This window comes from Arachis ipaensis, chromosome B10 (genome assembly GCF_000816755.2).
Source record: "Arachis ipaensis cultivar K30076 chromosome B10, Araip1.1, whole genome shotgun sequence".
NCBI lineage: Eukaryota > Viridiplantae > Streptophyta > Magnoliopsida > Fabales > Fabaceae > Arachis > Arachis ipaensis.
The window spans coordinates 106,753,454-106,764,469 of record NC_029794.2 but is presented as its reverse complement, the minus strand read 5'-3'; the positions used below and the strand labels follow the sequence as shown (position 1 = coordinate 106,764,469).

Sequence of the window (11,016 nt, the reverse complement as noted above, 5' to 3'; positions counted from 1 at the left end):
TTACTGTGTTGAACTTGAAATGCTGCCAGTGTGAGAGAAATCTTGAAGCTCTGCCACTGCGATCTCCTCTGTCACGATCTCTCCTCCAACGACGACTCTCTCCAACGACGATCTCCTCCTGCCAGCGACGTCTTCCCCAGCGACGGTCTCCTCCGGCAACGTCTCCTCCGGCAACGTCTCCTCCAGCGGCGTCTCCTCCAGCAGCGACCTCTTTCTACGACGTCTTCTCCAGTGACGGTCTCCTTCAACGACGTCTCCTCCTGTAACTTCTCCTCCAGCGACGTCTCTTCCAGCGGCTTCTCCTCTAGCGACGATGTCCTCCTGCAGCATTCTCCTACGCCGGCAATCTCATCAATCGAGCTATTGAGCTGCAAGATTCTCTTCCGGCAGACTCACGAGTAGGTTCTTCTCTTTCTTTGCTTTTGTTCTCTAAAAAATATTTCATTCTAATCGATGGTCTTAGGCTTGCCTTAGGTTAGATGAACAAATTTAATTAAAATTGGTTTGAATCTCAGTATAGTATGTTTATCGTTCTTTATTCTCAGCATGTATGTGCTCTATTTTGTTGTTCAATTTCCATAAAAGAAAAGAGAAAAACACTCTTTGTAATTATTATATTCTTTTGATTTGTTATAAAATTATATCATTGCTTTGCTTTTCTGGATGAGTTATGATTTGAGTACGACAGAATACTTTTAAAATTAACTTTCTAAGAGATTATATTTAGTTTATTGAACTATAGTAATTTCTCATGTTAGTATACTCATCTTTGTCAGGGCTTTGTCCTGTCTGATCCAAAGAATAGGGTGTTCCTTTGCAGTTTTCTCATTGTGATATCATTGGTTTGTGGTGCTTATTTAGTTGGCAATGCATTCACCACCAAGGAGTATAAACAAGTAAGTACGAATTTCTATTCCAAACTTCTAACTCTGAAATCTGAATTGCTAGAAAGAAAGAGAGAAGATTGTTATAGCGTAACTTTTTATGGTCGTGGTGTTGTAGAGCTTTCTTTTTCTTTTCTTCATCCCATTCTTTTTACTTCAAGTACAAGAATGAAATCTCTGCCTCACTGCAATCTGTAACAAACAAAACTTAGTGTGCTTTAGTTGGATTTTACACCATTGGTACTCAAATTTCTTCTATAATACATAAAATGAATAATATTAAATTTTATTATGTATATAAGTCAAGTAAAGCATCCCAAACACTACATTAGTTTGAGTATCTAACAATTTTGTTGTATCTTACACATTATGTCTCTAAAAAGTCTCAAAATGATATTTGAGTCATTGCTGTCTTATACTCTATCTCTAGTGTTTCTATCCTTCAATCTTTATATGATGGCTTCATTCATGTACTAATAAATAGTCATAATCTCCATAGATGCAAATATCATTTACCTTATTTTTATTATATAGAGTCTTTTCTCCTTTCTCCCCTGTCTGCTGCACTTTGAAGTTTGAACCCAACTCCTATATATTTTCTTCTTCTTCTCCTAGGCGAAGGACACCTTCAAAGTTCCCTTCAAATCTGAAGGGAAGGGAAACTTCAGAACAGTGAGCTTCAAATTCAAAGCAGTTGCACCAAGAACAAGACTCGTATTCTACAACTCCTTTTACCATACCAGAATTGATGATTATGAATCTCTCTGTGGCCCTGTTCTTGACCAGGTTATAGTGTTCCCTGTCGCCTAAGTTATTAAACCATTAATGTAGTACTCAGTAACTATGATTTTTGCAAGTTACTTGAGCCTGTCTTCTGTATAATTGCACGAGACCATACCACTCCTTCTGTATAATTTTAATTTCTGTTCATTACAAAATTTGGCTCAAGAGTTTGAAGATCAAATTTTTAATCATGGGAGTTGAATGTTCATGAAATGATTAAGTAGTATATTTTAGTTTTTGATTATTACCATGTGTTATTGGAAATCATGAGTTTCAATAAGCATGCATTTGTTTCACGACTTGTGGTTGCAGGCAATAATTGATTGCAGATTTTTTACATTGCTTGCGGTAGCAGGATCTTTTACTTGGCTCGGTACTTTGTTTTGTTGAGGTAATAATTTCACTACTTGATAATTTCATAAGTCGTATTTTAGGTAAAGCACGTAATTACACCCTTCTTCTTGTTGCTTATTTTGTTAACTATCTTCTAAAAAATGTTATTATAGTTGATAGTATTACATGCTAACATCTAAAATTGGTTCACAATTACTTCATTATATGCCTTGTAGTTCCAATACTTTCTCAAGGACCTTGTAAATTATGATGTTAAATATCAGGTATGTACAATTGTACATAAGTTTTTATCATTTAAAAAACTATTATTATTCTTTATTTTCTTAGTATACCCACTTTTATGTGATGCCGGATCCAATACGAGTCATTGTTCTTTATGGGAACGCACCTAGAACACATCATGCTATATGAGTCTTCCAGGAAAAAACACTTGCGAAAATAAATAGAAATAAAAATAATTGGAACATGCTCAATAGTAAAACTTGAAGGCAGAAAATATTTAAAGCCTCTAAATTACTAATGATAACATGCTCAAATAGTAAAACTTCATCTTGCTTTTGTATACTAATTCCCTATATTTTGTTCATGTATGCATTAAATAACCTTATACTTTCTAAACTTATAGCTAATTAGTTAGCAACATCATGATAGTGGAAGCAACATGTTCACTTGAGTGTGTAATTCAAAATATTAAGCAAATTAACATCCTAAACAGAAAGGACTTGAAGAATTCTAAAAAGAACAATACTAAGATTGGTAGTTACCCCTCATATACGCCGCCAATGTCTGATTAAAATTGCAGAGTTAGCTTTTTAAGAAGCAAAGATTGGTTAGCCATCCCTAGTTTAAAAGTAACTAGAAAATAATTAGTTAGAGATTTTCTTTGGGGGTTTGGGATATGAATACCTTTTACTTTTTACCTTCTTTTGCTGCTTTGCTCATGGTTTTTTTAATGTTAATATGGTTTCTTTATCAGATACCCAAAGCTATTTATGTTCTTTAATACAGAGTTTATTCACTTAGTTCAGTTTTGGTTTCACTGTGAGGATGCTTTATCCTCTTTTGTACTCATGTCCTCTCTCCTAATTAAATTTGAAGTTTCCCCCTTATGAAATTGTAGATATGCCATTGTTTCTTTTTTAATTCAATATCTACCATAATATAACCATCCATTTTTGTTATTTTCATCTTGTTGTTGACCTTTGTTATACAACCTTCTTGTGAACCTGAAAAAGAGAAGCAGCTTTTAGGAGTAAGCACAAGCGAACCACAGCAGAAATTGAGACCAAAAAGGTTGGTTCCACTCAGCCATACTTCAGAGGAAAATATAGTTACTGTTCCCACTACTAAAGGTGGAGTGAGAAGGAAACATCATCGAGCGTGGACTCTTGTTGAGGTAATGAAGTTGGTTGACGGTGTATCACGGTGTAGCGCAGGGAGGTGGTCTGAGATCAAACTGCTCTCCTTTTCATCACACTCGTATCGTACCTCTGTCGATCTTAAGGTAAGCAGTTTTGAGGTCTGGTCGTGTTAAAGCTAGTCAGCAAAGTACATGGCTCGATTTTGTTATCACTAAATTGCACTAAAAATAGATTTTGCTTTGCAGGATAAGTGGAGGAATTTGCTCAAGGCTAGCTTTGCTCAGGCACCTGCAGATGAAGGGGTAAGAGTCATGATTTTGCAAAATTAATCTTGCTTATTAAAGAGTTTATATAAACATGATTTGTGCTTAAAAATTATTTGAAAATTAGTTCCTACAAACATTCCAGGAACTGTTTCAACATGCATGCATGTGACTTAAGTTGCTTAATATTTTACTACCTGTCCAAAATTAATTAGGCATTTAGGAGAGCAGGTTATACTGAGGCTTCAGTTGATCGGGTTTCACCTGCTGGATTGCCACCAGTTTCTGTTCTTTCAGCTCTTGTTAATGATGAGGATGGATCCATGTCTTCTTTGCCCACTCTAACAAACTTAGCATTGGAATACAACTTTCCTATTGTATCAATTACTGATTTGATAAGGTAATATATAGAGGCATCATTTAGCTTGATGCATATAAAATCACTCTATCTCCTTTGCTTGATGCATATATCTCTTTTTTTCTTATAGCAGCGTGAAGAAGGAAAAAGAAGATATGTATCCTGAAATGGAATGAGAGAGGAGAAGGAAAACATAGGGTAACACATACAAGAAGAAATAATGACTCAGTGCAACAGTAATGATTACCCTAAACAATCATAGCACCATTGTGGAGAGGAACAAAGATAGCTTAATTAGCAAAACTTGTCCATCAGGCGGTCATCATATCAAATGCCAACAAGACCACTAGGTTATTAATTCTTTTACATTTTTGTACTTCAATTTTGCATATGTGTTTTTTATTTGTAGAATTGGGGTGCTCATGATTATTATTTATTATGATACAATGTGATCTCATTATAACTTCCCTTGAGCAAGGTTGCAAGTCTGAGTATTTTGAATGAAAAGAACCAAAGCTGGGAGATTTTTGTTTTAGGCTTTTAGCCTATAGTGGGTTTGCTTGGCTCACGCTAGATTAATTTAGGTACATTGGACTCTAGTTTTTAATTAAAAACAAGATCGCATTAATTTGAGTAAACGAGGATCGTGTTATAGTCTTAGGGTCTATATATGTATACAGTGATCTTACTAAGTTCAAGCTACATTAATTTGGAACATTGACATGTGGAATTATAAATCACGGTGTTCTAGGTGAAAATAACTATTTTGTTAGTTTCAGTTCACACCAAAATTTTGAGTTAAAATTTTGGCTGCAAGAGCTGCCCTATATTAGCTTGAGCATTTTATTTAATTTTGATGTATCAAAATATTATTAGTCCGTTGTTTATCTAGGAAACAGAAATGCTTAATTTTGCTCGGTGTCTCGTTATAATTTTGTACTGAAACTGCATTTTTAGTTCTACATTTACTGCTTATATTAATGACATGTGGTGTAAAATATTAGCAACTCAGCTACTTAATTTTTAGTGATGACTCTTCAATTCAAGAAGGTTGGCCCTTTGTTTTCTTTTTATTGCTCATTCCTGTTTAGAATTGATTGATAAACTTAATGGAACTGTGAAAGTTGTTACTGATATGTATTCTGGTTAATATGTTTGAAGAAACTAATCTGATAGGAACCAATCTATAGCAACGTGTTGGTCTTGTTAGATCAAGTAAAGAAATGAGATCACCGGCCATCCAAAACATACATAACAGGAACAAGGAAAAGAAGAAAGGTTCACACTGATATTGATGGCAGTGAAACAAGGTGGCACAAAATTATCGCATATATATATATGCACTTCTATTGGAATACAATGACTATGTTCCTCCAAATAAAGAGGTCTAATCACTTTACTCTGAAGTTCCCTTTAAGATTGACTAATCTTTTTCGACTTTGATAGATTTATCTCCTAAAATCTTAATATCTTAGTCTGCATTTGAGATGATTTATATTCTAAGTTACGTTGCCCTCTCACACACTTCATATGGTATAGGCTTACTGGTAAATAATATATAAACTTCTGCCACATTTTCCTAAAGTTTAACTTAATTATGAAGAGTGGGTGTAAAAGATATTGAACTTGTTAAGGACCTGTTCATATAAGCTCTGGTACAGTGTTAAGCATAAGTTTCCTTGAAGCTTAAAGTTCGTTTTTCTTAAAGTGCTCCCAAATAGTGCAGTATACTTCTCCATAATTTATATATTAATTAAAATCCCGCTGATTTAGCTTTTATCTTTTATACAGGATTGGGGGCAGCCTGGCTTTACTTTAATCTGAAAGAAGACGATTTGGTAACATCTTAAAAGAGTGAGTACCTTCACTGTTCTTTTTCGTCATTGTGTTCTTGTTTGCTATATCAGCATGGAAAATCCCATACCTCCCTTTGAATTTATTATCAACTTATCATTTGCACATTGGATACTCTCAAGATTTGTTATATTTCATACCTAAATCAATCATAAGCTAGATTGTCAGGATCTATTAGTAATATGGTTATTGTGCAGTTATAAGTAATTTTCATAGCAGAATTGCTAATTTAAGTTAGTAGATTTCAGACTAAAGTGTAATAAGTTGCTTGGTTAAATTTATTTTGTGTTGTCCAAGTTACTAAAGATAGAAGAGAGACAACTATGGCACAGGGTCCTCTCTTGACGCTCGGCCAATCATGTTATAAGAAAAGCATGCCCAGTGGAAGAAAGGACTGGAAAAACCAAGAGAGCCAGTAGCATTTAGAAGATAGTTCTTCTTCTATGTTAGGTGGGATGCCCCAATGGGGGCAGGTTCCATGCCCTGCCCAATTTAGAATCAATTGTAAAGAAAATTTGGTTGGGCATGTTTCTTCATCAAAAAATAAAGTAGGTACTGTTGCCCCACCAAATATAGAATCTTCGGCGGCAGCATTCAACTTCTCTAGTGCATAGTCAGATACAACAAAGTCTGATAAAATGCTCATTGAAGAAGTTCAGAGACTGAGAGCTGAGGTAACTTTTGTTTCAATGTTCTACATGCTACATTTGTGATAAAGAAACAGTTAATTATCCTGCTGAGATTTCTATAAATGAATATATTCCTGTATGTATGTCCAGCATTCAACTATAATTCAAATTTGTAAAATTTGTTTTCGCATTTTCCGTTAGGATAACTGGTGAGCATTTAGTCCTTTAGGTTGCTTCATTTCATTCCTCTCATTATGATTTTCCTATATCTGAGTAGCAAATTAACTAGTGTTGTTCACTTGCATATTTAAAAAATATCTGACTGTGCATTTAATGTGTTCTCTTATGCATGTTCTTTTGATAGTTAAAGAGACTTGAAGAACAGTGTGAACTCAAAAACCATAAGATACAAGAGTGCCAACAGAAAATTGAGGAGGGTTGGTTTGTAGCAAAGGAAGAAGCTGCTAAGTCCAAAGCAGCAAAAGAGGTCATAAAAGCTTTGGCTGTAAGGGTAAGTTTTCTTATATTATTTTTGTTTTGTTCATTTACACAAAGGCTTCCATACAAGAAACATATGTTGTAGTAGTCCTTATGATATGGCCTTAACATTATATTAATTATCACCACTGCAGCTTCATACAATATCAGGAAAAGAGAATGCTGGACAAGAAGGAAAAGTTGGGATACATGATTGCATGTCTAATTTGGCACCCATACATATAGATATGAATAGTCCTAGGGATGGCAACATGGATATATGGCATAATACACTTCTTGGAACCTTGGAAAACTGTCGAGTTCTTTTTGCATGTTTGGTTGCATTGTTATTAAATTTGTACCTATTTATATATTTGTTCATAGTTTCCTAACCTTATTAGTTTCAACTGTTTTAGTTTTTACTTGATTCTACTGTTTAGTGTTTTAAGTTTTATGACTTCAAGAGAAATTAGATTGGTCAGTTTAATAGAAATTTTCTCTTTATATTATTTGACTAGTTATATATTATTTCTAATGACATCTTTTCATTGTTATAATTTTAATTTATAACAGCCGGCTTGATAGAAATTTCCGGACAGGAGAGGTTCCTACAAATCTTTGTAAGAGATGAGTTTGGATAATAAAGTTGGAGTGTTGGAGTAAGAAACAAAGATATTGGAGCAAGTTCCTGGAATGAAACTCACACAAGAGACCAAGAAACTAAGGCAAGCTTATTTTAAAGTTAATTACAAAGGGAGGAAACTTTTGGCCTCCAAATCTTATTCATCATCACTTAGCTAAGCTACTTGTCTTGTATATCATATTCTAAGTAATAAAAACAGTACTTATTAGTAAGACAAGGTTTTGTATAGGAGTTATTACTTTTGATTTTTAATGATAAAAAATTATATATTATATTAATATTTTATTTATGGATTATGATTTTTTGCTATTATGAAATTTTGATCACAATTATTTATTTAACGCGATAAAAATGACGGTAAAAATTATTTTTTTAAACGATAAAAAATATCACTGTCAAGGTAAAACAGCGGTTCAAAAATGCCATTTTAACCAACCAAAATGCTACTATCAAGATAAAAATGGCGGTTCAAAATACCGTTTTAACCAACCAAAACACCAATTTGTCAGGGTAATAATGGCGGTTCAAACCGTCGTTTTAACCTATCCAAAAACGGCCATTTTAACCTTGGAAATAACAGCGGTTTGAACTGCCGTTTTAACCAACCAAAACACCACTCTGTCAGGGTAATAATGGCGGTTCAAACCGCTGTTTTAACCTATCCAAAAACCACCATTTTAACCCTGGAAATAACGGCGATTTGAACCGCTGTTTAACCTATTCAAAAACCGCCGTTTTAATCCAGGAAATTGTGGCGGTTTTCAAAAAACTGCCGTAATAACCATAATGGCGACCGAAATTACGTCGCTTTACGAAACCGCCATTATTGGTAATAATGGCGGTTCAAACCGCCTTAAATACAAAATAAACGGCCATTTTTACCAGAATTTTTTGTAGTGATAGGAAGAGTCAATACATATAGATATAACAAAATGGAACAAAATATCAAATCCCAAAAGAATATTAATACTAAAAAAATATTTTATCTTTTTAATTAAATAAATTTTTAATTCAAATTAAATAAATTTAATATTAAAAGTTATTACAATTTTAGAGTACTAAATCACGTGCCCTAATACAATGGATTCTCTAAATTTTGAATTTCACTTTAGATAATAAAGTGTGATTTCTTATTATTTATTTCATAGGTGAAACCAAAAATAAATATAAAAAAATCATTCAAAAATAAAAAATCACACTTTCTTCTCTAAAATAAAAATTCAAAATTTAGAAAATTCAAATTCTAATACAATACCCAAACTCTACCGCCTCTTTATTCTCCTTTCTCTTCCACCATAACCAATCCAGCCATCACTTTCATCATTTTCACCACTACTATTATCGTCCATGTTTTACCACCGAACAACCATTTTTTCCTATTTCCTCCCTAAATCTTAATACTCACAAAAACTCTAATTAAATTAATTTCTAAAAATATATACAATAAAGCTAATCTAATACAATAAAAAATAATAAAATCCAAAAAATTTAACGAACGAAACATAAAAGAGGGAGGTGAGGTTTATGAAGATGGATTGAGATGAAGAGGGAGGGAGCGAGGGGTGAGGTTTATGAAGACGGAAGAGAAACGAGAGAAGGAGATTTTGAGATTTTAATTTGATTCTTTTTTTTTTTCTTCTTATGCTCATAAGTCATAACTCATCCTGTTCATCTTCGTTTTTGGTATTAGAAATTTTACAAAAGGAAAAAGAAGAACAAAAGGGAGAGACATTAATGGTATCTTTTAAGAAATTTAACTGGGAGTTAATTTTGTTAAAAGGATTCTATTTTTTGTGGATATTGAATTAATTTCAATCTATTTTGGTTAGTTTTGTGAATATTTAAATTATTAATGATTATATATATATATATATATATATGGTGAGTTCTATCCAACTCTCTCTAAATCAACCTGTAAATTATCATTTATGACATGGCACATGTTAATTGGATGTTTAGTTTTAGTTTAAGTTAATTTAACTCAATAAGAGTTAACATCTTAACTAAAGTAGGACTATTTTATAATTAAATATTTTTTAAGATGAATGATTAGATAATTTTTATAAATATTAAAAAGTAAATTTATATGTTTTTACATTATATAAAAAAAATCCTAAATTTATATGTTTGTATTTTTAAGATGAGGGGCAGCCCAACCAGCCTTTCCTGTGAAAAATGAGAAAATAAACTGAGAAATTCAATTGAAATTGTACTTATGTTTCTTATGAATGATCAATATTGGGGGCAATTACAATCAATTCGAACTTTGATATATGTGACAAAAATTAGTGAACATCTGCCTCGCTTTCTTTTCTTCCTTTCTTCTCTTTTTTTATACCAGATAATGAACAACAGATGGATGAAAGCACTGTATCAAATATGTGCACAGTAGCAGCGCTGCTTGTGACGAGAGCAGCGGCGATGCTTTGGAGATCGGCGACGAAATGGAAGAGAAGTTACAACGAAATTAGAGTTCAATATGTGAAAGTATGATTTGGGGAAAAAGAAAAGATTCAATTTTTACTTTTTAGTATTTTAGTAAATTATACAATTACCCATTTTGGGTTATAATTTAATTTTAAAATAATTTAACTATAGTTAACGTAACAACCAATTAAAGAGTGACATGTTATAGAGGACAATTTACATGTTATTATAAAAAAGGTAGAGTAGAATTTACCTAGGGTTAAGTACTGGAATCGTCCTTAAGGTTTGGGGTGAAAATCAAAATCGTCTCCGACCTTTTTTGTTATTAAAATCATCCTAAACGTTACAAAACGTTATAAAATCGTCATTTTCTATTTTTTTGGACCAAATTACCCTTAACAATTAATAAAAATAATATTAAAAAAATAAAACCCTACCCCCACCCACACCCAGCATCTCTTCGTCTCTCTCTCCACCCCAAACCCACCCCCAATTCCATCATCATCAGTTCCCACTCCCTCACCCCCTCACCCCCTCACCCCACTGCCGCCGCCCCTGCGTCCAACCCGCCGCCACCCTTCGTTCTTTCTATTTTTCTTTTTTTTTTTTAATTTTTGAAAAACATATACATTATTGATGATTATTGAACTTCTGCTTCTTCCTCTGCTTCTTCTTCAGCTCTGCTTGAATTTCTGCTTCTGAAATTGTAACTTGATGATTATTGAACTTTTGGATCTGAAAACTGAAATTGTAGTTGATGATTATTGAAATTGATGTGATTATTGAAATTGTTATGCTTCTTCTGCTTCTGATTTTTTTGTTGATTTATTTTGTTTTGTAAATGTTGCTGTTAATTTATTTAGTTATGAGTAATGAATAGCTATGGTGGCAGTGGTGATTGGGTGAGGGAGAGCGAGGAGGTGGAAGGAGATTGGGTGAGTGAGGAAGTGGGGTGAGAGAGTAAGGGGTGAGGGGTGGGGGGT

General features: G+C 33.3%; 1 protein-coding gene across 2 annotated transcripts; it reads left to right on the top strand.

Annotated features, from left to right (window-relative positions):
• On the top strand, positions 585 to 7,868 carry LOC107622761. 2 transcript variants are annotated; one of them, XR_001616264.2, is made up of 13 exons: positions 585 to 605; positions 777 to 896; positions 1,500 to 2,058; positions 2,237 to 2,284; positions 3,257 to 3,525; positions 3,628 to 3,684; positions 3,861 to 4,045; positions 4,134 to 4,353; positions 5,165 to 5,388; positions 5,795 to 5,857; positions 6,155 to 6,531; positions 6,851 to 6,997; positions 7,537 to 7,868. XR_001616264.2 is itself a non-coding variant. In XM_016324781.2 (5 exons), the coding sequence occupies exons 3-5, from the start codon at positions 6,496 to 6,498 to the stop codon at positions 7,353 to 7,355; spliced, it is 420 nt and encodes a 139-aa protein (XP_016180267.1). In that variant the 5' UTR covers positions 4,360 to 5,388; positions 5,795 to 5,857; positions 6,155 to 6,495; the 3' UTR covers positions 7,356 to 7,472. The 2 variants fall into 2 exon arrangements, 1 of the variants encoding a protein (XP_016180267.1); XM_016324781.2 differs by lacking the exons at positions 585 to 605; positions 777 to 896; positions 1,500 to 2,058; ... (4 more) ...; positions 4,134 to 4,353; positions 7,537 to 7,868 and adding an exon at positions 7,119 to 7,472 and having other exon boundaries at positions 4,360 to 5,388.